We start from the raw sequence: 27,518 nt of genomic DNA, 5'->3' as shown, positions 1-27,518 counted from the left end.
AGACGCTAACATTTTGCGGAGAAATCTCAGCTTCCAGAACATCAGCACATCTCACACCACATCCACATTACACAAAACGATGCTTGGGAGCCAAGGGGATCACGCAAAACACATAAAACTCAGCTAATCAGGAAACAGAACATTGTCAAATGACAGAAGAATCCTTCCCAAATGATAGCGTGTATTTAGAAAGAATGAAAACAAACCAAGCCTCCTGAAAGCACGGGGAGAAACAAGACTCACTTTCACAATTTCAAATGAGTAAAGCTGCAGCAGGCTGGCACGTGGCTGCCGCTCGGGGAGAAGCAAACTCACCAACAACATCAAGGTGGTACGTGTGATTGATGGACCCGTAATCGTTCTCCACCACACAGGTATAATTTCCTTTGTCGGATGGGACCACGCTTTCCATGATAAGGCTCCAGTGCTGGTTTCGTACCTGCAAAGATGAGAGGAAAGGTGGTTATTGAACAATCTTAGTACAGAACACCAGGCGCTTTGCTTTCTTGATTTAAAAAGAAGTTGAGGGAGACAAGGAAGGTAGAGAAGAATCACCTGAATTCTAAATTTTCCTCATAATAAATACTCAGACTGGTGACACAGGAAAACAACAATTATCATCATGGTGAACATCTGGCAAGCTGACATCATCATGTTAAGATACAAAAGAGTGTTTGCAGTAGGTCTGTCACTGTCACGGGTTTGAGGGGTCCTCCAGGAGCTGCCAAGTGGCCGGGGAACCTAACACTAACCCACAGCATCAGTGCCCCAGGGCAGGTGAGCCTCAGACTGCTCCTCCACTGGGAGCCCTCAAACCCTACAGCACCAAGGAACTACGTAGAGCAAACGCCAGTGAACACGTACCGTAAACCAGGCACTTTGCTGAGCGCTCCTTTCCACCTCAGCTAACTTAACCTTAACTCTCCCAAGGAGCCCGCAAGGTAGGTGCTGTTATTGTTCCTGGAAGCTTCTGGTTTGAAGTCCTCTTAGATCCTTCCCCACAGCGCTTAGATGCTGTCAGGACATCTCAAGAAGTTTCAGCTGGAAACATAGGTCTGCCCCTCCCATCTCTGGCTGAATAGATGCTACATGTTCCTGAGATACACTCGGAATTTCAAATATGGGAGCAATGAATCCTCAGGAAACTTAAGTTGTGTATCCATCTGTTTACAAACTCCTTGAGACTTTTCAATAAGCAGCACATGAGAAAATAAGTTATTGTGATTCTTACCCTAGTTCTGTCAACATGCAAACAGACTAGGTTCTAAGGTTTCCACCTTGCTTTCAAAGTATTTCAATAGACTCAGGCTTTCAAGCAAGCATGATTTTTCCTTATCAAGGTCAAAATGCAGATTTCATCTTTCAGGTTCATGGCTTTAATATTTCTCTCCAAATCCGTATCATTCTTTAAAGGCATTTTGGACAAGGCATTCTGGAGAAATGGAAAGAAAAAATAAAAAGCCAGGGCCTACTCATCCTATTTCAGGGATTCCAACTGACCTTCTGAATGATTCCCTGAGCACTCCAAGTGTTTTCTGCCTTAATCACATAAAAAACCGATAATGCCAGCAGAGCCTGCGCAAGCACATGAGAGATTCTAGGAACTAAATTAGAGAATAAAGAAAACCGTCTCGTGAACGCTCCATTATAAAGAGGGGAGGGCAGAGCAGCTGTCCACTTGGAAAAGCAGAGCCAACAGAGGTAAGAGGTTAGAAGAACACGCGATAGGACAACTCTTTTCATGTCAGCCGTTCAGTTCAGCACAAGCCATCACGGCAGAGTGCAGTTACTGACGCTGAGTCCAAAAACAAGATTGCTGGTCATCACTAACAGTCTTGGGAAGCATCATGGGGGTGAAGGCTGGATTCTTCTTCTTCACAGACTACAAGCCCTGAATTAAGACTGCGTTCCAAGCAGTCACTTTGCTTCAGGTGCTGCCTGAAAACGACTCCCCCTGTAAACCGTGGAGGTTGTTTCAGTCTAAGGTCCTGGAGCTGGTGATGGGGTGTTCGTCTCACTGTCCCAGGTGAAATGTCTGGCAGTCAATGAACTTGAAGTCATCAGACCTACAATGGAGAGAGTCTATTCTCTACGTCGGAGAAGACTCACTTTCTACTCTTGGCTGGGCCAAAGACTTTTAGGAGAACCAAAACGAGAGGCTGTGTCTCCTCTTGGGAGAAGCACCTTCTTTGCAGAATGTATAAAAGGGACGCTCAGGAAGAAGAGAAGATGTGGACGCTAAAATCTCCAGTGTAAGAATTCCCTATGGAAATCCTGGCCCCCCGGGGGCTACCCCGGAGCTGTAGGCTCAGAGCATGGAAAAGGCAGGTGCTAGCTCCTTGACTCGAGGCAGATGAGCCCACAATGAGACTCTCCCGCTCCAGAAGCGCTCAGCAGTAGCAGCAATGGGGCTCTCTTGGCCTCTGAGGAACCAGTCACGTGGAGGGTAACTCGGGCCGATGTCACCAAGCCACGTAATCCAGCATTTAGCCCCGCTGTAAATATTCAGTTCTTTGAGCCCCTGCTCAAATGTCATGCCCATAAGCCCTTAATCATGGCTAGTGCCTGTCTCTGGACCCCATCCAAACTGTCAATGTCTTTCTTGTGCCTGGATCCAGATTTGGCACAGAGTGGATTCCAAATGGAGCTGAACCTGAACTGTGCAAGCAGGGCATGGTCTGTCTCTGCCCGAGACATTAAATCTTGGCATATACAGCCCCGCACGCCACTGCCTTTTTTTAACCCTAGGGCCTATGGTCAGCTCCAGTCTTTCGTCGGGGCTATGGCATTCCACGTAAGATCTACAAGGGCATGTGCTCCCTCGATATTTACTTCCTAGAGATGCACGACAATAACGTTAATAAGTTAACATTTATAAAATGCTTTCACAATGAGAAACACATTTACCCAACAGGGTGCTTCTGCCCTTCCAGAGACCTTGGTACTCAATCAATATTGCCCCATACAGTGCTGTTAATATTTATTTTCTTACACCATGGCCCCAGTATTTGATTCCTTGACATACCACCAATCCCGAATTTTATGAGCTGTGGCATTTTCCAATGGATGCCCTTGGAAGTCTCCAACAGGGAGACTATTTGACAGTTTTGTAGGGGACATCCTACCATTAATTATTGGTTGCTTAATGACAAGCTAAGAGACTACAAACAGTAACTCTACAAAGATGGGGAACAGAGGCACAAAGATTTCTGTGCTTTTTTAAACACACCATTTCCATACCGAGATTCCGGGTACACCTAAAGAAACTACAAAAATGTAAGATGTCATCTTCGACACGTTTTTCTCAATTCCTCAGTTTTTTAATGCTCCATTGTTTCTGCCACTTAGGTCAAATGAACATAAACCATCTTTGGTTGCACAGAAGAGGGAATGTAAGTACTCAACAAACATATGAAAAGATGCTTAACCTCATTAAGGAGCAGGGAACTGCAAATTAAAACAATGATGAGGGCTCCCCTGGTGGCGCAGTGGCTGAGAGTCTGCCTGCCGATGCAGGGGACGCGGGTTCGTGCCCAGGTCCGGGAGGATCCCACATGCCGCGGAGCGGCTGGGCCCGTAAGCCATGGCCGCTGAGCCTGCGCGTCCGGAGCCTGTGCTCCGCGACGGAAGAGGCCACGGCAGTGAGAGGCCCGCGTACCGCAAAAAAAAGGAAAAACAATGATGAGACACTGTTATTCACCAGTTGATTAACAAAAATTAGAAAGATCAATGTCATTGAGTACTCGGTGAGTGTGGAGGGAAATAGAAACTCAAATTGATAACATAAGTTGAGAAAAACCTTTCTGTAAAATAATTTGCTAAAATTAGCAACACACATTTTTTTTTTTGGACCCAGCTAATTCCACTTCTAGAAATCTTGCCTACACAGAAAAGAGCAGGATTACTTCAAAGCACATAATAAAATTGTTGCTTCAAGCACAGTCTGTAACAGAAGAAAACTGGAATCCATCAACAGGAGACTCATTCAACATGAACAGTTTATTCCAAAAGAATAGCATACAGTCATTAAAAAGAATGAGGTATTCTTATGTTCCGTCCCGGTAAAATATCACTGATAGTTACTGATGAATGAAAACAAGTAGCCTGAGTGCAAATATGTATATTCATGATTCCATTTTGTAAAAAACATACACACACAAGACACACACATGACACACACACACAACCTTCTAGGCGCATATAGGCCTGAATCTGTAAGCATGACTTGTGTACAAGGTAAAATCAGAAAGAAAATGTACTCAACTGTTAGTGATATACTTTATAGAATTAAGCAGCAGGATTAGAAATGTTTACTCTTTTCTCATTTTCACTTTTCAGATTTAAACATAAATCTCACACACACACAACAGAAAAAGTGAAATAAACCCTAGGGTAGTAGTTGTTTTGTGGCAGAACCACCGCATGTGTAACTCTCCGGCGGACAGACCACAAAAGCCAGGGAGAAGAGAAATCCTGCAGGAACCGACCATGCACAATCCCTTCTTCTCATTCCTCCCTGTGGCTAAATCTTTGTGGAATTCATCAGTATTTTTCATCTGCCAAGGAACAAAATGAGAGAGCATGGGGTTTCAAAACTATGTTCACTAAAATCTTCTAAAAATAACATTTCAATACTGAAACCAAGCAGACTGAAGCTAATGGCCTCAACTCTCTTCTTACTTGTAATCCAAAAACTGGATCCACAAACATGCTACACCCTGTCATTGCAAAGACAAAAGGTGGCCCAGACAGGTTTTCTCGGAATTCCTCAGTTACCTAAAGCCTCCACGTTGCACCTAAAACCCCTAGCCTTCAGCTGACAACTGGGAATGTCGATTGAGTTGGTAGGACACCAAAACACCTAGGTGAAAGGTGAAAGGTCAAAGACCCAGCTGTCACCTGGATGTTTGCTTTCCACATTGCAGAAAACTCTGAACAGTTCCAAACACCCAGGTGTTCGATAACAAGCAGAATAAACACCCAGAAGCTGGATGGAAAGTTTTGCTCTGTGCCAAATCGAGGAATGATGTGTCCACATGATGGTAAATACCCCCGAGACTTCCTTCCACCAGTATCAGGGCTCAAATTATGGAGAAGGACAGCACTCCCTTTTAACCCTGGCCTTCATAAGGTGCCCCACGAACTACAATTCAACACAGACCAGGTGTCATGAGGATGCCTAAAATCTTACTAGCCCATGGCAGATCCCCATTTTCAGCTGGTTCCTGGGGGACTCCAGACCATCCCTCTGGGATGTATACATACAAACTGAGCTTACATGTGCCAAGGGCTGTAGCACTGCTTCCTGTCACCACGCAGACCTGGAGACAAACACCTGTTTAATGCTTAAACGCCAAGAGGTTTGCTTTTCGGGAGGGGTCCAGAGAACAGGGCTGGGTGAGCTCTGATCTTTGAGGACCAATGGCAGAAACTCTTCCCTCTACTCAGTAAACAATGGATCTCTCCAGAGGAGGTGGGAAATGAATTATAAAATGCAAGGCTGATCTCTTCGATGCCTGTTCCCTGACGGTGCCCAGAAAGGTGCTCTGGGGACAGACTGCCAAAAGGGCATCCGCTGCCTTTTGAACTTAACTCTTTAAAAACGTCACAGCCTTCTTTAAAAAGCTAAACACAGAATCACCATATGATCGAGCAATTCCATTCCTAGGTATACACCCGAAGGAACTCCAAGTAAGGACTCAAACAGATACTAGTACACCAATGTTCATAGCTGCGTCATCCACAGTAGCCACAAGGTGGAAACAACCCCAGCGCCCGTCAACAGATGAACGGATAAACGAAGTGTGATATACCCATATAATGGAATATGATTCAGCCACTCTTTTAAAAGAAGGAAGTTCTGATACATATGCTACAACATGGATGAACCTTGAACACAGTAAGTGAAACAGCCAGATACAAAAGGACACATTTCCTCTGATTCCACTTATAGGAGATACCTGGACAGGCAAATTCACAGACAGAAAGTAGATTCGAAGTTACCAGGGCCTGGGGAAAGGAGGAGGAGGGAATTAATGTTTAATGGATATAGAGTTTCTTTTTTGGATGATGAAAAAGTTTTAGAAATAAATGACAAATTTTATGTTATACTTTTACCACACACCAAAAAAAAAAATCTCATACAGGTCACGGAAGCTAGAAGAACAGCGTCATACCCCTCCCCCCAACTTTACTCTCAACAGTATACCCTGCATCAACTGATAGTTGTATGCTCTTGGGAAGCCATTACTACCTACGTGTCTTTCGTTTATCATAACAGTGTTTGGGGTTTTTTTTTAAACAAAACATGGAACCATATTTTAATAAGGGCATGAACTTTGGAGCAAAAATTGCCTGGGTCCAAATAACAGCTCCACCACCTAGGAGCCCCATGTGCAAAGGGGACAAAAGAACAGTGCCCACCTCTTTGGGCTGTGCAGGGGACAGGGTGCCATGTACACAGGAGGCACCTGGAACAGTCAGGACACAGGTGAGCAGACAACACATGCCAGCAGATACCAACATACACCTGCCCCTCGTCACAGTCTCCCTGATCTGACATTAAAGCAGAAGTGTCTTGGTTGAAAACAAGCTCAACAAATATGAATACATTAAAACGCAAATTAGTACTGATTTTTCCAAATAAACACACTTTGGGGTTAAGCATTACACTTAATAACCTAGAAAATGTAAATCTAACCTAACCATCAAAACAACCAGTTCAGTTGTGATAAGAAAATAATTTTTGTAGTTGTCTTTTCTTGGACCTGAAATGTACTTGGAAACTAACAGTCCATACTCTACAATGCTTCCTCTCCTCTGCCAGGCCGCTCCGTGGGAATTCTAACCTCTTGGATGCCGTGGGCTCTTGTGCCAATTCTATGGCCGTGTTGAGGGAGAGCTTTATCCCATGATCTCTCTTGGGTCTTACGCAGTTAGTAAGTGGCTTGAAAGATGGTTTTTAAGAATGTTCTTCTCCTCTATGCCTAAATCGTTACCTAGGAATGAGCTAGCAATTGAGCTGGTCTATTAATTATCTCAGTCATCTTCTTGCTTTTCTACATTTAATTGTAATCACTGCTCAGAGCCCTACTAAACATCTAGCCTTAAAGGCAACCTCCTTATAAAAAACAAACTCTGTGCTGCTGTTTAAGATGAAAAATGGCTGATGCTGCGTTATGGTCAGGCTACTAAATCACAGGTTTTAGTGCTGGAAAGGATCAGACGTTAGAGATTTCCTATCCCATCTTCTCATCTTAAGGATAGGTGATGTGAAGCCCGGAGATCTCAGCCAACTTTTTAACTGATGTTAAAAAGCCCAGGCATCAGCACAATTAGGGAGATATGGTTTTGCTTCAAGTCATGCTTCGTCATTATATAACATCCAACCAGGCTTTGCCCACATACTAAGAAAAACAGTAATTTGACTCTTAATAACCTAAGAATGGCTCAGCATGAGTTCTTTGATAAGTAAGACTGAAACACAGAATACCAAAGAGCTCTATGGGCCATTTTAATTAAAATGAGCTTTCTGTCCTGTTTCATAATTCTCTTTGACTTTGTTTTGGTTTTTTTGTGTTCCTTCTCCCTTCAATGGCCACATATGCATAATACAGTAGACCAGGGCCAAAGTGCCCAGCCCATAAACAGGTAGAAAGAGTTAGACAGACAGCTGGGCCATCAGAGCACAGCCATGGTTTATGCAATGAGATTTATGAAGGAGAAAAAAAAAAAAAATCACAGAAATGCACACCAAAAAAATCACAATTTTGTTTGTGGGAAATTTCAGGTCTTGCTTTCTGGAAAAATACATCTTGGAAAACTTGACAGTTTGCTTCTTCATTAAATAAAAGAGCAAAAGGACGGGAGTGAGAGGAGGGGTCATTTGAACATCAGTCGGGCCCTCCACGTGAACAATTAGGTCTCGGCCTTGGGGGGAAGTGCCGAGGAATGGAAACTACAAACTGTACAACACGGATCCCTCAAGTCACATGTTCAGAGACACAGTTCTTTACAAGTGTATGTAGGTAACAAAGGAAACATCAGAGGGAAAACCTCCCATCACCACCATGCTCCCCACTCTGCCCTGGAGCTCAGCCCAGCAGGGGTGGCCCTCAGGGGGGAGTCCACCTCTGTGACCTTTGGCGACTTCATGGCCTAGGAACCTGGGGACCTGGGGTGGGTCTAACACGTCATTAGCAAGACTTAGGCTTTAGGTAACTATATTTTCCCAGGAGGTAAGAGATCTCTGTCTTTTCCTTTCAAGTCCCAGAAGCCCATTGGGCTCAATGGAATTTCTAAGGGTGTCCCGTATTCCCAAAACGAATGACCGATGCCACAACGGTTGTGAATCCAGGTTGACTACCCTTGCAATGATGCGGCAAGCCCCCAGGCCAGTCAGGCCCACAGAGAAAGGCCAGCTGGGCAAGAGATGCATCACTGCCGGCTGGCACTCCCCACCCCCGCTCCAAAGGTGTAATACTCTCCCTTTTGTTTGCCCTTTTCATTGAAAACAAAAACAGAGTTTAGATTTTTCTCCCCACACACTCAAATTCCATTCCTCTTTCACTCCAGAAATGACTCCAACATCAAACAACAAAAATACTTTGGTCGTCTGTGCCTCCTCGGGATGAGGCTAAAGGTTCCTAGTTTCACTTTTAGAACATTAGCTGCTCTTCATTTCGTGGAGTGTTGTCATCAATAATCAAAACCGAACTGCACCTGTTAAAAGCAAGCAGCATTTCCTCACTCGGCACCCTCAGTCTCCCAGCGTGTTTGTAACCACTAATTCAGATTTGCAAAAAGCTCCTTCCCCGTAATAATGATGTTGGTCCTATTTATTTTGAGACCGGGAGTTTCTGGAGGCTCACTGACCCTTTGCACTCATTTCCCAGACTTTCTTGAGGAAGGAAATGAGTTAACCACCAAGATTTTGACCACCCTTCTTATACTCAAGTTGTATTTAAATAAGTCATTGGAACTGCATCAGTTATGATTTCAGAGAACGTTTGGTGGTTAGAACAATCCCAGGGGCCTCGATTTTAGTGGTTTAACTCTTCCTTTACAACCAGCATCCCCTAATGAAATCTGTCTATTCATTCTTTAAAAAAAAAAAAAAAAAAAAAAAAAGCCAACCTCCAATCTCATTGTACCAGTCTAAGGACTGAACAAAGAGACAAATCGACCTCCTGCTACTGCTTCCCCCAATGAGCAGGAGTCGTAGAAGACAACCCAAGTATTTCTACTCCACGGCTTCAAAGGCATCCACCTTCCAGCAGATGTGTTTCACATCTGTTTCACACATAAACTGCCCACACGTGCGCTTAGAAATTTACTCATAGGCTTTCCCAATTATCCTCTGGGTTTTGGCTTCTAGAAAGTAATTTTTCAATGTTAAAACAAAAGTCAAAAGTTCCTACAGACGAAAATACTAACCCTTTCAAGATGAGTAACTGTGTATAGTGTTTCAGGAAAGGGCTCCGGGGCACTTTGTGTGGAGGGAAGCCCCATTTGAGCGCAGCAGGGATGGGACAGGGACTCACGTGCCATCTAAAGTGATGTTGCTGTGTTAACACAGGTAAGGGGTACATCAGGGAAAGTCCTCCTGGGTATCACACTGCTGCCACCAAGAAATCCTCTCCCACATGGTTCTTAAGGACCTGGGGCCTGAGTTGATGCATATCCCGCTTCATCCACTGTGCAGGTTCCTCCGATGCTCCAGTGATCCCCGTGCTGCCTGATACTCGTGCCCTCAGTAATCACCTCCCTTGGTGACTTACTTAATGGTAGAAAACAGCAAAAGTGGTGGGATGGTACTTCTGTGATTAGGTTACAAAGGCTGTGACATCTATCTTCCTCATACTCTCCTGTCTTGTCTGTTCCCCCTCAGGAAGCTAGCTGCCATGCTGTCAGCTGCCCTATGGAGAGGCCCATGTGGCCAAAGGGTGGCCTCCAGCCAACGGCCAGTGAGGAACTGAGGCCCCCAGTCCAACAGCCTGCAAGGAAGTGAATCCTGACAACAACCACATGAGTGAGTCTGGAAGCAGATCCTTCCCCACTGACCCTTCAGATGAGACCCCAGCCCTAACTGAAACCACGATTACCCTCCTGTGAGAGGCCCTGAGACAGAAGGCCACCTAAGCCACACCTGGATTCCTGACCCATGGAAACTGTGAGAGAATAAATGCTGTTATAAAAGCTGCCAGGTCTTGGGGTAATTTGTTACAAGGCAATGGGTAACTGATACACCCATTCACGTTCCAAATGCACCGAAGAATTTCACAGTAAGGTTCCTTAAGTCATCCTTATATACTAAATTCGTAGAGTTCTCCCCTTCCACACTAAATGACCTGGAGATTCCACATCACTCTTCTGAGACAACCTTCCTTCAAACTCAGCCTAGAATCCTTTCCTGATCTCCTTTACCTTAGTCTCCCAAGGAGCCAACATCACCTCTCTGCACATCCACGGCACAACCTACTCTTCTAACTTCACCCATATCAGTGTCTTGATTGCCAGCTCTTCTGTCTGCCTTCCTGCTGGACGAGGAGCCCCGATAAGCTAGGGCCGTGCTTTGCCCAGAGCCTAGGACGGTGCCTGCTACGAGGGCACTCGATCAACATTTGCTCAATGGATGGACAAACGCCTGAAGAGGCATCTTCAGGGAAATGGTTGTCAATTTCAACCTCCCCAGTGAGTGATGAGACTATATTTCACCACATTCTGTAATGGGCTCTTCAGAATCCTTGAGGATGGAGGACAGGGAGATTGCCTCTGTCATCTTAGAAGTGTTCTTTTTTTTTTTTTAGTTTTATTTATTTATTTATTTGGCTGCGTTGGGTCTTCATTGCTGCGCACGGACTTTCTCTAGTTGCGGCGAGCAGGGGCTGCTCTTCGTTGTGGTGCACATGCTTCTCATCGCAGTGGCTTCTCTCACTGCGGAGCACGGGCTCTAGGCACACAGGCTTCAGTAGCTGTGGCACGCAGGCTCGGTAGTTGTGGCTCGTGGGCTCTAGAGCACAGGCTCAGTAGTTGTGGCGTACGGGCTTAGGTGCTCCACGGCATGTGGGATCTTCCCGGACCAGGGTTCAAACCAGTGTCCCCTGCATTGGCAGGCGGATTCTTAACCACTGCGCCACCAGGGAAGTCCCGGGAAGTGTTCTCTCTTAATAAGTAGTATTTCATACCCCAGTCTCTCATCCAAGTCCATCCACTGTTCATACAATCCTGCTCAGATAGGGCAACTGAACTTACAACACTTCTCAAATTCTGCTTCAGTTTTAGTTTTACAGACCATAAAACATATAGAAAACAGACTCTCAACTTTCGACCCTTCTGTTACTAAACTCTCTTCATATAAAGAACAACACAAATGGGGATTGTACTTTAAAATTACATGCAAGTCCAGGGTAAATTTTTTAAAATATCAAACATGGAAACGATCAATTATGATAATTATTGATTTTTTAAAAAAAGAATATTCCTTCTAGTTCCTGCTAACTTTTGACTACTTAAAAAAATAAAGAAATAAAAATTGAAGAAATAGAATATTTTGAAAGCTTCATTCTACCTTATAGCCTCCAATGCGATGTTCCTGCTTAAATTCCTTCCCGTTTTTCAGCCACCTCATCGTTGGTGTTGGATTCCCCCCAGCTGGACAGCGGAACTTGACAGTGTTGGCTGCTGGGACGGCGTGCAGCCGTTTTTCCATCTTTTCTGTGTTGGTCCAATACGGTGCCCCTGTTTTGGAAAATGACATTATAATGTACGTAGATGGATAGCCTCATCTCCATCATTAAATCCTAACAGGTAAGATCATTTTCTTTTGTAGGTGAATGATCCGACGCTTTCAAAACCTTTGGGTAATATTTACATCAGGGAAACATTTTCTGAAGTCTGCTCCAGCTGGCCTCCCAGAAGGTCCCTGGAGGTGGGCTGCTTGATAGTTTAGAGTTTATGTCTATTAACAGGGAAGCTTCTCTCCCTGTTCTTAGTGCCAGAATATAAATGCATGAATCATGCTTTAAAATGCTACTTTAGACACGGTGACAACACATACCGTAACAACAGCTGAGTCCCCCTCAAATGTATCATTTTAGATCACCACACCTACGAAAGGATCACATATACACATAAACAAGTTGTGCCCAAAAGCCACATCAATTTACCCATTGGCGCTTCAAAGGGTAATCAATAGTATAACTTATCTCAGTAGGGTAGAATAGCTCAGGGAGGATTCATTAATTTCCCAGCACTTTATCTGACAAGTCAACAAGCCATGTTACTAAATATGTTTTAATTTTTAAAATGAAAGAAAAAAAGGTTTCTTTCCTCTCGTATGATGGTTGTGAATGCCCTAATTCTACCAGCACGTCTAAGCAGGTAACTCAATAGGAGGCTGCCAATTAAACACTGTTGTGCCCTCTAAGGAGCCCTCAAAGACAGGAACACTAGGGATTTTTTAAACTCAAAGAAGGAGACACCTTCTTCAACTACCACAGGAAGGACATTTTTTTCTAAATTAAAGTCACAGCATCAATCGGGAATACTGCCATAAATTCTTCAAGCCTGCTAATAATGGCTCATGACCACTACTGACTGGGTGCTTCTTATTTGCAGACAAAGCCCCCAAAGCTCTCACGTGTTTACTGTATTAATCCTGACACAATTCAATTATAATCCCTGTTTAGGGATGGGGAAACTGAGTCACGGAGAAGTAATCTGCCCACAGCCACAAAACTAGGAAGAAGCGCGACCAGGATGTGATCCGAGGCAGTTTGATTGCAGAGCCCACTGTTTGTCACCTACCTACTCTCCAAAGCATTGGAATCCATACCTTTAACCTCTCTGAACGTGCAGGACTGGCGTCCAGGACAGCCTCAGCTGAAGGCACACTGCCTCCGTTATTACTGCCCAGGATTTCCAATGAAATCTTATACAGCAATTTAACTCTTCACATGCGTGATTCTGTCTCAGCAAACAGGTAACCAAAATCCCTGTATCCTCCCCAAAGCATGCATCAGCAGGGCCTTTAACATCCTAGAACATTCTAGAACACTAAAACTCTTGAAGACTGATCCATAAGTGCTTATTTCTAACAAGGGTTAGACTGAGCAGCAGCACACACCCTCCACAAACCAGAAGCAAAAACGGGCGTAGGAAGGGGCTTTGTCTACGATGCAGACTTAGAAGCTTCCTCCTCTGTTCTGCGGATGACACAGCTCGTTCCTGGCGAGGTAACAATGCCCTTCACTTAACAGCCAGGCTGTCGTGGTGGAATCAGAAAGTGGAAAGACTGCATCCAAAACACCTACCCTTCTTTGACTCATCCTTGCTCTTGAAACCTGCTATAAAAGGTGAAACAGGGATTTCTTAACGGGGACACGCTGTATCGTCTTTATCCTTCTGCTTATCTAAGTGTCAAGGTGGTGGGGTATCGACATGATGCCAAGGCAGAGCAAAGGGAGGCAAAACTTGTCAGTCATGTGCACCAGAGAGAGAAAGGCCAGTGGGAGGGCGGGAGGGGAGCTGGGGGAGAAAATAGAGCTGCCCTTCTTTCCTCTGAATCCAGTTGCATCTGTAATGAGTAGGCAACTTGGTAGCCACTTGACTTGGGGTGTCAAATGCCCATAAACACACCTATTCTTTTGAGGGTTCCCCAGGGAGTACTCGATTCCTGTTTATCATAAGTCTCCCAGGGCCTGGCATATACTGCAACAATTTCAATCATCTTTCATTTTAAAAGCTCCTACTTAGAAAAATTCCATCCACAGCCACTAAAAAAGAAAGCAGTGAGAGCACAAAATAAATAATGAGCTTTGTCGCTACACAAAGACTTTTACAAATCTGCCCTAAATGAAAAGCATACCTCATGCTGTCAGGTATCTGCATTCATGTTATCTGTTTAAGTAAACACAATAGCCTATTCATACGAATTAGCTAAATATTAATGTAGTGGCTCTTTCAGATACCATCAATTACAGCTGCCCTGATCCCGTGGAGTGTCTTTGCATTTTTATATAAAAAGAAATCAACAGACGTGTGCTTACGTACCAAGAGGCACGATTTCCATGTTCCCTATGTGGAAAAACAGGACTCAGCTTTAGCAACTAGGAACGCTGCGTTGCTCCTCCGTCACCGGGCTAAGCTGCTGGTGAGCCTGCAACCCACATGGGGATCCCCAGGCCACATGGGCCTGTACAGTCTTGGCCTGTGGCAAGAGCACACTGGCAACCAGCACCTTTTTCCTGGAGCCTGAGGAATTATTTAAGGACAAGGGTGAAAGAATTTTGTTGGAATTTCTGGCAGATAGCCACTTCCCTGGGGTGAAATTTCAATCATCAAACCTGCACCTATAAAATCTGCTTGTGCAAAACAGACACACAGCCATGCTTCTCATCTCAAGTCTATGGGCTAATTCAAAAGGAGTCACGCACCACAATGTTCACTGCAGCACTATTTACAATAGCCAGGACATGGAAGCAACCTAAGTGTCCATCGACAGATGAACGGATAAAGAAGATGTGGCACATATACACAATGGAATATTACTCAGCCATGAAAAGAAATGAAACTGAGTTATTTGTAGTGAGGTGGATGGACCTAGAGTCTGTCCTACAGAGTGAAGTAAGTCAGAAAGAGAAAAACAAATACCGTATGCTAACACATATATACGGAATCTAAAAAAAAAAAAAAAAAAAAGGTTCTGATGAACCTGGGGCAGGACAGGAATAAAGACGCAGACGTAGAGAATGGACTTGAGGACCCAACGGAGGGGGAAGGTTAGGCTGGGATGAAGTGAGAGAGTAACATTGACACATACACACTACCAACTGTAAAACAGATAGCTAGTGGGAAGCAGCTGCATCGCACGGGGAGATCAGCTTGGTGCTTTGTGACCCCCTAGAGGGGTGGAAGGGAGACGCAGGAGGGAGGGTATATGGGGATATATGTATACGTATAGCTGATTCACTTTGTTATAAAGCAGAAACTAACACACCATTGTAAAGCAATTATACTCCAATAAAGATGTTAAAAAAAAAAGAAGAAACCAGAAAAAAAATCTTTTTAAATAAAGTCTGTGGGCACCGTGTGTCTCATCTAAAGGCTCAGAGATCGCAGGTGGGTGAGGCGCCGTGAAATCTAATCAACAAAGTAGAAGCCAATCACCTACATGACTGTCACTGGAAACCCGAATTCACAACATTCGCTTTCTCTGAATAACGGCAAAGCTTGACTCAACAAAAAGGGCCGTCAGGCCAAGTTCTCGAGGTTCCCTGAGTGGCAGTGATGGGTCACCACCAACTCCGTGTCCAACACCACTCCGGGTGCTAACGTCACACAGGCACCATGTGCTTTCACGATGAGGTCTTCCTTTAAGAAGTCAAGCTCACGAATTTTTTTAAGAACATATGCTGGAGGGGAGGAGTTATTTTATTATTTTACAACGGCTCTTTCTGAAATAAACTAGTTTTATGGAAAACTTGAAGAATCTGGAAGGTCCAGAAAAATAATTACACTGTAGGAAAGGCCCTGCTGTGTTTCCATCATCAATGTCCTATGTCCTCTGCGAACTCTTCCTGTCTTCAATATTTCCTGCTATGTTTGCAGTCTGGACACATGGAAATGCCAAGGTGCCCACCCCAAGAACTACAATGCAGCTGGAGAGAAACAGGGACCAGGCTCCTAAAAAGCTCCTCTACCTAATGAGGCCTCTCTATCCCAAGGCTGTGAACAGCATTAACAACTTTCATTTGGAGGAGGAACTCACTTAACAAATTAATGATCTACAAAAGCAGAGAAGACTCTAGCACACAGTAGATGCTCAATACGGATGGCCAAGGCCACACCATGTTGCTTGAAAGAGGTGTACGGCAACCACTTTGTACGCCTTCCCTGACATAATCTTAGGGATTTATTTAATAGAGACGGAATCGTGGTATAAGCCCCTGATGGCATAAAACATGAATTATACTTAAATCAGGAGGAAATAAGTTGACCTAGATGATAGGTATGGCCCCTTCTGCTCTGACACTCTCAAATCTTCTGCTGTAGTATGCAGCAAAAGAACGACATTCTCTTAGTCATTAAATACTAATAACGACCAAGTTAAGGGAACAGTAAGACCTAGCCAAAATAAATCAATAAATACAAGCCCATCATCAAGGTTTAGCGTATTGACTCATTACCATTTTCTACACTGGAACAGATACTGTATGTTAGTAATAATACCAAGTAAGTAGAATTTTAACTTAATACAACAGAAGTCTCTTAACTTGTGGCTGGTTAAGCAGATTTATAACCCCACAGAAACTTCCCTCAAGGTTCCCTCAACACAGCCTTTCTTAACCCCCCTTCAACCCACAATAAAGATTCATCATTCCTTCTCTGGTCCACCATCTTCCTGGTTACTTATGTCTGTTTCCATGCCCAGAGTGTTTCTAGACTGAAACATATTCCTCTCGATGTCTGCTGACCAATAAGGGCAGATCACCTGGAGTGTGCAGCTCAAGCCACCTTCAGACTGTGAAGCAGGCACTCAAGTGTTTATTGAACAGATGGATGGATGGATGGATGGACGGACCAGATGGACGACTGTTAAAAGCCTGAGCTATAAAATGAGGGAGCTGAACTGAATGTTCTGATAAGGCCCCTCCCGGTTCTAACATTCTTTCCAGGTATCTATCTATATTCTACACAGATATTGATTCTGTCAACAAATGATAGGATCAGAGGATTTATTCTGACCCTGCAACCTAAACCCAAGGAGAAAACATGGGCTGCTGAGCCAGCTCCCACAAAAACTCTTACGTATCCCCACCCCGGCATCGAAGGTTTATGGTTCTCTCTCTCTCTCTCTCTCTCTCTCTCACCAAATAGAGAGAATACAGCCTGGTGGTTTAAAGGAAAAACATGGACTCAAATTACCACTGTACCAAAAGGGACCTCAGTGACCATCTGGCCCAACGGCTGGTGTGATCAATGTCATCCAGAAAGGTTAAGTGATTTGATCAAGGTCACATGGCCAGAGGCTGGGCTGAGGCTAGACCCAAGTCTCCAGCTCCCTGAGCAGTGCTCTTTCAACCACTCCATGCTGCCCTTTGAACTCTCCCATGGTAATTAAGTCAAAAGTTCAAGATTTATGTGAGCTGTGGCCGCTGATGACTGCCAACTGTATTTTTATTGATGTAAAAAAAAAAAAACAACAGCCTGTTTCAGCTCTTAGATTAAGTCTCACAAACTCTCTAAAGCCTCACTAAGGCCTCTGTCTTAAGTCTATAATTAGTGCCTTTAAAAATATCACTAATCAGGACATTTCAATGCTTTGACCCCTGATGAGGGAAGGAGGCACGTCTCTGAGAGCTCTACCCCATCCTTGCAGTAGACTGCAGTTCATCTGTCTTCAGTTTTGCACAGAGAAACAGAAAACAAATCCAGCAAAATATGGAGATGTCAGTGAAGGTGTGACTGTGGGGCTCAGGGGGGCTTTATTGGAGAAATCTCATTAAAACAACAGCTTGCTGACCAACAAGGCACTCAATAAGAAATACATTAAAACAAACCAGGCAAGCGACCCACATGTGAAACGCCTAAGTCTACTGGGAGACCAGTTGCTTGGGGGAGTTCCCAGGCTCTGCCTTCAAAAGAGAACCCGCTAGTGGCCGGTGATGCTGCTGGACCAGAGGGGAGGCCGAGAACGAAAAGACGCTCAATCTGGCCGAATGGATGGAACACCACCCCCGGCCTTTGTGATAAAACACCCAAACCAAACTTGTAATGAGGTTTTCACCGCAAAGGTGTTTCAAAAACTTTAGGCAGCTGGTACATTTTCTAAAAATTTGTTTTCTTCAGTTCCTGGAAACTTCAACACAACTAAGAAACCAGCATTTACCAACTTAGGTACGATCTCTTCCAAGGAAAATCTCAATTAGAGCCAAGGAGACGGTGAACTGTTACGATCAGCAGGTCTATCAATGAACGTTTAGAATCTCAGGCCAAGAACCTTCATTTTCCCCAGTTGCTTACAACAACAACAAAAAAAAAAAAAAAAAAAAAATTGCCTTTCTCCCTAATATGGAGGATGGGCAGATGCAGGTCTGAACGAAAATAAAGCCAAAATAGAAAATTACCTTCTCTCTCTTTACTCAATAGGAAGAACCACTCCACCTGATACGACTGTCTTACTATCAATTCCCTCTAGTTAAGCAGCCAACCTGAACCTTCTGTCACTCATGCCCTTCCCAAGAAGTCAGTCTCAAGTTCTCCAGAGACAGGAATCACTTAAACACAAGCGGGAGGTGATAAAAAGTACCTCGAAAAAAACGGACAGACACGTCTATCTATTTGCTGCCAGATAACCCATTAAGACACCTAGTACCTAGGGAAGGCAAGGACTAGTTAAGTTACGCTTTTTTAAGCTAAAGCACAAAGCTTGAACCTTTTCAAAATCCTCAACCTGGACGCATTTCAAAAATTAGCATCTGAAATCACCACTTTCTGTCCGGAGAAAGTCTCTTTCACCAAAGGGCATGTGTAGCAACATTATTTCCTGGCAGCCGGGCTCGCAGTGACATCACAAGATTGTTCCACTCAGGGAAACGTCTAGCACTGGTCAGGCGTGAGGTCATCAGCTAGTCAGCTGCTAAAATATGACCGGAGAATGCCCTTCACATCTGTGATGGAAGAACTTGCCTTAAAGGGGAGGCAGAGTCAGATCAATCAAACCAGCCCATTGCGGGGATTTTCAAAGCACGTGCAGCAGGATGTGAATAGATGCTATATTTTAAAAAGGGTCTTACGGTCAGTAAGTTTGGAAAACCCTGGGAAAGGACAAAAAGAAACAGATGTCTTACTACAGAACTTCTCAGAGCTTGTAACAGGCTGATGGACACTGTAAGTCTTCAAGAAAGGTCACGGTATGAGGTATTTTCCAAATTCATTTCAAAATACAAGTCATTTTTGGCAGAGAATTTATGCCAAACTAGGGTTCCAAGGGATACTCTTTGAGAAACATCAGCTTATTCTCTTAATGTACAAACCAAACCTGAACGCTGCTCTGTTTTTAATGGGATCTGTAAAAGATATACGTGAGGACGGTAGTTCCACAAAATATTCATTCAACATCCAGGCTAGTCCTTGCCCTCCAGAAGCAATCTACCAGAAAAGGCAGGTCTGAGATACGTGATACTACACGTGATACAATGTACACTACCTGTGATACAACAGAACCCGTGAACAACAGTCAAAGCCACTCAATCTTCCAGTGTAAACAAGGAAATCCTCTACAGAGGAGCCCACTTTTGAGCTGGGTCTCGCAGGATGAGGTAAGAGTTCAGATCAACCTGAACATTGCAGTACATTCCTATAAAACTCAAATTGGACCTGGAGGTTAACGGATACCAGTTTCACGGCCAAAATGCAACAATCCTGCCTTAATTTTTGACTGTGCTTTTTGCCATTATATTTGACTACCATACTTTTTGCACTCTGTACAGAATCTAAGAAGAACTCTACCAGGCAGATAAGCTTGGCTTCTGAGAGTTAACTGACAAAATTAGATAAACAAGAATACCAGCAATGAGAGTAACCTACAATCTATTTTTGGAGTCACTTGATGGAGAACTAACGTAGACCAATCCTAAAAGAGAAAAACCCTTCTCAGAGAAGCTCAGGGCTATCAGTGTCAGCACAGGGTTACCGGAGCATCATTTGTTAACTTCACTGAAGGGGAACTTTCAAACACACCCCAGTGGCATCTCCAGGCAATCAGAAGGCACCGAAGGAATCAATTTGGACACATGACTGGTTTCCAGGTGGCTGAAAATGCAAAGAATTCAGTGCTTCTACAATGTTCCCTATTAATCAGGTCAGGCATTTGACACTCGAGGTGGCAAAAAATTGTCTTAATGGCAACATCCCCTTCCCCGCCTTGCCAATTACCCTGGCCATGGCATTCCTCTGTCCACACGGGCCACAGCTGCTTAATCTCAGCCGCCCCAGGCTGCACCTGTGAATCAGACCGGCCTAATCACACTAACAGATGGCAGAGGCCAAGGAGCCAGCTAAGAACTGCTATCACTTTAAATCGCATCTAATGTTTCACAGGCACCAAACAGAGGCAATTCCCGACAGCAGTATCTGCCTGGTACAGCTAACACCAGCCCTTAATCACTGCAGAGCACCCACTTCGGGGCAGAGTTGGTGTCATTCGAGAGCTAATTACAAAGAACCCTGGTTGCAAGGTGAAGGAAGGCACGGCCATTCACTCAACGTGGGCTGGCGTGCCTTAAATGCAACACTCTACTACCTGGCCCTACCTGGGCACTGAGCAGTCAGGACTAGTATTCAGGATGAAAAGAGAGTCATCAGAGAGAGATTCAGTTCATTCAGCCTACCCTGCCGTTACATTTGATAACTTCCTGCATATTCCGGGTAACGTGTTATTAGGCAGGGGACTGATCACCAGAACAACACGGTTCCCAGGCATGCCAACAGAACCGCGCTGAATCTGATGTCCCAGTCACCAGCAATGGCTCCCACACACGGGTACCACTTGAGAGCTGTAAACAGCTGTGCGAGCATCCTCCCTTCACCCCCGTCATCACCCTGAGTATTGGCAGAGGGGCGCTGTGATTAGACATGCAACAGGCCTCTCTGACTGAACTGCGGCTCGGCTATTGGCTCACTGAATCACAGATTGCCAATGAATAAAACACAAACAACTCCTGTCTCCACCTTATCTGGTCGTTGGGGGCACTGACTGAACCAGCAGCCAGCCCAGAGTCAGCCCAGAGCAGACCCTTTTCATCACTGTCAGGGTCACTGCCTCTCCTGCCGGAGCCAGAGAACTAATAAGAAGTGAGCGGCATGTTGTAACGTACCAGTGTTTTATTACTAAATCGCAATGATAACAACCACCTCATTAGAAGGCTGGTACAAAGCACAGCGGAAGACACTTTCACTCGCCTTATTACCCACTGTTTTACCAACGAGATCGCTAACAATAAACTCCTTCTGGAAGCAGATCTGCATGTGTGAATCCCTAAGCCAGTGGTTCTTACGCTTCCTGTGCATCAGAATCACTCCCAAAGTTTCTAATTCAGTGGGTCCGGGGTGGGCCCCGAGAATTTTCATTCCCAGTAAGTTCTTAAGTGACGCTGATGCTAGTGGTCGCAAGCTTTCTCTTGCCGAAGAGTGAAAACTACATGAGCCAAAATACCTCCCTTTTTGCCTAAGCTACTAGGAGACTCAAGAGACAAATCCAGTTCCCCACTTAAGCAAAACATTATCCCAGGTGCCGGACAACATGGATTTTTCTCTTCTTCCTTGAAAAAGCCCTGGGTCTATTTTAATAACGAATTATCTTATTATTTAGGCCTTGTTTAAAGTTATTAAAGTAATATCCTTTTGAGAAAACGTAGCATGTAACATCTAAGCAAAGAATGCCACTGACCAATGCAAAATCACTTTGGAAATATTCCAACCATGTTATTGGAAATATTTGATCTTCTTTATTGAATAAACACTCACAAATATTTTTCTGAGCAATGTACAAATATGGACTCACTAATCCTCATAACCCCCAAAGATACTGTGATTATTCCCATTTTACAGATAAAGAAACTGAGGCACAAAAGTTAAATTACTTGCCCAAGGTTACCCAACTCGGCAGTGGTGGAGCAGCATTTGAACCGAGGCTGCCCAGCTCTGAGAGGCCACATTCTCACTCACCATGTAAAGGCCTCCTAGTGTCAGTTACGGCAGTGCTTTAACTGCCTTTAAATGCGCAAACAGCATTCGTTGCCCCCCTTTTCTATCTGCAACGTAAGACACACTTCCCTTATTTCTGCTCAGCAAGCACTAATGTTTCACAAGGCCATGGTTTCTCAACCTTGGCACTATCCACATTTTGGACCAGATAATTCTTTGTTATGGGGCTGCCCTGTACATTGTAAAGATGTTTATTAGCAGCATCCCTGGCCTCTGCAAAGCCACTAGCATCCCCCCGACTTCCTGTGCTGAGACAACCAAACATTGCCCAGTGTCCCCCTGGGGAGGGGGAAGGAGGAGAATCACCCCCCGTGGAGAACCACTGGGACAAGCCAAGCACCGTCGACGGTTATGAACGAGACCAGAATGTTACACGGCTCTGCTGGCTTTACGTCTCCAAACAGCAAGAAGTCAGAGGAAAAAGGAAAACCAAGGAAAGAAAAGTCATAACTGCTTTCAAAAGAAAAGTGGCTACTGACACAATAAGAAAGAACAAACAGTAGAGAAGGGTGTACAGTAACACTGGTTTATTCTCAGATTTGAAAGTCAAGAGAGGAGACACAGCAGAGAGAGGTGGGGACCGCGGGCGACAGCATCCCGAAGAGTCGACAGGGAGACAGCTTAGAGTCAGGCCTTCCCACTGAGCTCTCCTCTCTCGGGGACCTTCAGAGACAGCAATTACTTACTCTTGCTGTTACTGTTCTCACTGACAAAATCCTCCGAGCCATCTGTGTCGTCCTCATCATCTCCGGATGAGATGGCATCTGTATTCAAAAGAACATATCCATGGTTGTGTTTTTGCTGAGCCAAAGGTTGCAATCATCTACAACTTAGTCTTTCTGGAAAGGGGATTCAACAACCCAGGAACCCAGGCAAGAAGTCTGAGACCGTGTTTAGTTAAGATGGTTTTAATGGCTTAAATTTTCACTCCATGATGATAGTTCGTCTATATTATGATTCTCAACGTTTTTTGCTTTCACCTTATTTAAACATGCTATAAAATTGGATATACTGAAACTGGATTTTAAGCTTCAAATGGTACTCGAGTCCCCAACGAACTTACTGATTGTGTAATATCCAAAGATTCTTTCCAACACAAGCTTTCAGCACTCGGGGTCTACTTCAAGAAAGCAAATTAGTCGCTAGAAAAACTTAGCCCCCGTGTGGCCTTCTGACCGTTTACTAATATTCTGAAAGCGGAACTTTAAACTTGGCTGCAAAGGGGTCCTGTGCAGTCCCTCCTCACCACATGGAAGAAAAGTCAAGGAGAGAAACTCAAATTTTAACAAAAGGAAGCAGAAATCTTCAGCATCCAAGTTTCAATTCTATGTTCTAAATGCCAAGGATGCCGGTGGTATGGGGGTTAAAAAAAAAAAAAAAAAAGATGTGTTTTTACTTATAGGAAAGTGTGCTGTCTTAAATGAAAAATGTTACTGTGCACATGAGAATCCCGTCATTTTTAACGACCAGCCTCTCTGATATACCAGGTCCCGTAGAAGAACTTCAACAACAGATCAATCACAAACTGTGAAGTTCTGTGCCTGGCATCCAATTAGCAGATCCCACCATGATTTCACTTGTCCAATAACACTTTACCCAGAAAAATGGCTACAGAGAAGAGAGAGAGCAGACAGCTGGCAGGCCAACTCACCTGTGACATTGACCATGAAGTAGACAGTCTCACTGTCTACATTCCTAGCAGCAGTACAAGCATAGAGGCCGGAGTCTCTAGGCGTGGCACCTTTTATCTGCAAGTACTCCCCAATTAGCACTGTCCTATTGTTGGGCCCCAAGTGTACCCCATCCTTAGTCCAACTGATCATGGCGGCATCTCGCAACAGGCAGCGCAACTCTAGCGATTCCCGGGGCGCAGCCACGTAAACTTCTGGTTGGGAAATTTGGTATTTGGTTGATGGCTCTGCAGAAAGGTGGGAGAGAGAAGACGGAGACAGATGGGAAAGAGGGAAAGGAGAGAACGTCCAACAAAGGTCAGTGGAGGCCCCTTGACTCCCAAGAGAGGCAGTTCATGCTTTGCAAATGGCCCCAGGGTGTCTGCTTCTCCTCGCACCCCCAGAAGCCGCCCTCACCAAGGAGAAGAGGAGAATCCAAAACCAACCAGAGGAAGCACCCGGCAAAAGCTGCCCCACTGAGTTTCCACAAACTGTAGAGCGTTAAACACAAACACAAACCCAACCTGGAAAGACACTGTACAAGAAAACTCTAAAGTCGATGATCAATCCAAAGCCTGCTTACACTGTAACCCCCGGGAAAGTCTATCATCGTGGCGTTTTTAATCTGTGAGATCGTGTGTTTTACAAATGGTTTAATTCCACATGACTGCATGGCTGTGCACACACGCACGCACGCACGCACGCACACACACACACACACACACACCCCTATTTATTTGTGCTGACTCTGCCTGTTGTCATAAATCTGAGCTTCTTAAAAAGAAATGCCTCAAACTCTCAGGCTCAGATCGGAACATTGCTGGTCTGGAGTCTTACTTCGGCGCTGGGTGAGCTGGGATACACTGCTTTCCCTTAAAATAATAATAGCCTGAAGGCGTTAATGTCAAAACAGAAAAGAGAAAAATGCCCCCAGGGAGCCAAGAGGCGGTCCCCAGCCCCCATTACACGTAAATGGATCCTGAAATGAAGCTGCTGAAGGCTGCAGGACTGTCGCTCCGTTCGGAAAGCTGGACCGCTCCCTGCCCAAAAGCCCCTGCCATACACCCTGGGTTTCAGCCTCCTCAGGCCTCGGCCTTTGTCTCCTTTAGGGCTGTTCCTTCCTCCCTTGCCTCCACGCTAACACCAACCCGCCCTTCAAGGCCCAAATCACTCGTGCCCTCCCAGATGAGGGAGTGCCACCAGCCACCCTGGCCCAGAGGGAAGCGGGTCTCCCCTCTTCCCCAGCTCCTGGGGACGGACGACATTCCTGAGGGACTTGTCCTGTCCAGAGGAGATGCCAAGATCCTGAAGCGAGGGCTGAGGTCTTGTGGCTCTTTGTGAGCCCCTCCCCTGCCCCAGGCAGACGCATGGAAGGTGATCATTTCGAACAGGGCAAGATGGGACCTGGCAGGATCCAGCCTCCGCGAAAGGACTGACAAGGAGCCGTGCGTCAAGAACAGCCGGAGCTGCCAGCCGGGACCCACGAGGGTCTGTGAATCGGCTTTCATCCTCCACAGGGAGAACTATGAATGGTACCCAGAGTCCCAGGCCCAGAAAAACACAAAGCTTCCCGGCTCTGGGACGGTTCCAAAGCTGGGCAACATCACAAGGCAATTGTTTTGTCCTTCTGAATGTGGCCTGGACCAATCTCCCACATAAGATTGAAAGAAAGTTACTTCACGTTTCAGTCCCTGTATCCAAGGACCAGCAAGAGCCGCACGCATCTGGTTCTAGAAAAATCCTTCTCCCCACCACCACCGCCAGCCAACATGGAGGGCCAGGGCCCCCCAAAGGGGCACCCCTAGCCTCACCGAGGCATCCACGCCAAGAAGGGCCCAGACGTTGAACAGGATGGGAACATAAGGAGGTTACCACACAAAGAGGAGAAAATAGAAGTCATGTTTAACATGGAAAAACACACCCCAAAGCAAGGGCAGAAAGCCCCAATGACAAGCAGGTTACATTTCAAAAGTGTGTTTTTCTCATTCAACAGTTATTTGTTGAGCACCTACTACGGGCCACGCTGCTTTTCATTCCGGATGCTCAAGAAGCAACAGGAAACAAAAACAGTCCTTGCACTTATGGGATATTAATTACAGTGGGTGACAGACAATAAATACAACATCGACAAAATGAGAAAGCATGCAGGGTGGTCCTAAGTGTCAGGGAGAAGATTCAGCAGGTTAGCGGCACACCCAGAGATGGAGGCTCCGGGCTCCAAAGCAGGAGTTGGCTAACCCCAGCTCCCGGGCCGAACCCAGCCATCGTCTGTCTTTGTAAACAAAGTTTTATAGGCGCACGGCCATGCTTACGTATCGTCTGGGGCTGCTGTGATGTGACAGTGGCAGAGCTGAGTAGTTGAAACAGAGACCTAATGGCCTGCAGAACCTAAAATAGTTACAGTCTCGTCCTTTAGGGCAAGTTCACCAACTCCTGTTGTATAGCATGGTCAGAGAAGTCTTCTCTGGAGAGAAGTGAAGGGCAAAGCAATGCTTAAAAGATGTTGCTGGGAACTGAGCTGGAAGGTCCTCAGATGCGGCCTCCCAAGGCTAAGTCATAATGCTGCCGAATTCAGGGACTAATAAAAATGTTTTGAACTCTGGATCCTGAGCAGAAATGCGGGTAAGAGGGGAAACGGAGAAGAACAAAGGAATCAGCTTGGCCCGTAATCTCAGAGCATCTCCTCTTCCCACCTCCTAGAGTCAGGGCCAGTCAATATCTGAAATGACGGGCCCCCAAAGGCCACCTGGCCCACCCCTTTCACAGCTGGTCAAGGCGAGGATCAGATGTCATTTGGGTCCTGGGTCTCCAACAACTGATCACAGAAACAGCACCCACAATGTTAGGATGAGCTGCCAGTGGCTTAGCCTGGGTCATAAAATAATCGATATTTATTACAACCACACTGTATGATCAGCAAGTTACCAAGAATGTTGTGGAATCTGCTTTCCTCTGAGCCAGAACTGGTCATCAAGAGATGACTGAGCAAGAAGCCAGCTGGTCAGAAGCTGCAACACTTTCCTCCCTTAAAGGAGAGCCCAGGACCCGTAGGGCCAACCTGTTCTGTCCTGGCCCTCGGATAAGGGGAAGCCATGTCCCTATTTCATGGAGGCACTGGAAAGCTCTAATACTGTTTTGCTTCTGTTTTGTTTTGTTTGTTTAAAAAGAAAAAAAAGCAAGACACTTGCAGTTATGATGCAGAAAAATTTCCCTCCGGACAAAGGTGGAATTATGATTTCTCCATTTTTAAAGGAAAGCATTTTGACTGAGAAGCCTTTCCTTCATCTGAAATGGGTAAACCACAAAGTCTTGCTGAAACCAGGAGTATCTGAGATGCTGGACCAACATCACCGAAAGGACACTACCATCTGCTGCTGCAGAAGGAGGTAACACGGGGCAGTAAGGACCACGTCCTGTTCAGGCTGGACACACAGGAGATGCTGGTTAAGTGCATGCGGCCTGCCTGGGAAAAGGATGAAGCCCTGAGGTCCAAGGCCACTCTGCTCCTACCTAGGCTCTCGGCCTCAGCTCCTCATCTCCTGAGAAGCAAGAATGCCCCCAAAACAGGATATTATCTTGAGAATCCAACAAGCCATTCAATATGAACCTGACCTTCCAACTATACCTTGTTGGGCCCATGACGGTCACTATCTCCATCATTCTTCAAGGCTGAAGACACTACCACGATCTCGAGCGCCTCTCTTTTCGGAGGATCATCAGAGAGACTCCTTGGATTTGTATCGCCATGGATACAGAGTGATGCTACTAATGATTGGCTCCCAGGTCAAAAGGACTGGTAAGGTGACTTGAGATACTAAGAGTGGTTTTAATTTCCAGGAAAACCAGGTCAAAACTGTCACCCAGGGCTTCCCTGGTGGCGCAGTGGTTGAGAGTCCACCTGCTGATGCAGGGGACACGGGTTCGTGCCCCAGTCCGGGAAGATCCCACATGCCGCGGAGCGACTGGGCCTGTGAGCCACAACTACTGAGCCTGCGCGTCTGGAGCCTGTGCTCCACAACGGGAGAGGCCGCGATAGTGAGAGGCCCGTGCACTGCGATGAAGAGTGGTCCCCGCTTGCCG

The 27,518-nt window shown here is 45.4% G+C and overlaps 1 protein-coding gene across 15 annotated transcripts in view; it reads right to left on the bottom strand.

Annotated features, from left to right (window-relative positions):
* Positions 1–27,518, bottom strand: part of FGFR2 (fibroblast growth factor receptor 2) — a 104,205-nt gene that overhangs the window by 52,911 nt on the left and 23,776 nt on the right. For 7 of the 15 annotated variants that reach the window (XM_060033935.2, XM_060033931.2, XM_060033937.2 and 4 more), the window contains exons 3-6: positions 23,420–23,686; positions 22,455–22,532; positions 11,570–11,739; positions 316–439 (exon numbers count right to left, since the gene is read on the bottom strand). In XM_060033935.2, coding sequence (XP_059889918.1) covers positions 316–439; positions 11,570–11,739; positions 22,455–22,532; positions 23,420–23,686 — 639 coding nt within the window. The remainder of the gene's footprint in view (positions 1–315; positions 440–11,569; positions 11,740–22,454; positions 22,533–23,419; positions 23,687–27,518) is intronic. The other 8 variants (XM_060033942.2, XM_060033936.2, XM_060033943.2 and 5 more) reach the window with 2 other exon arrangements.

This window comes from Delphinus delphis, chromosome 16, assembly GCF_949987515.2.
Source record: "Delphinus delphis chromosome 16, mDelDel1.2, whole genome shotgun sequence".
NCBI classification, from domain to species: Eukaryota; Metazoa; Chordata; class Mammalia; order Artiodactyla; family Delphinidae; genus Delphinus; species Delphinus delphis.
This window is presented reverse-complemented; position numbering and strand designations above follow the sequence as displayed.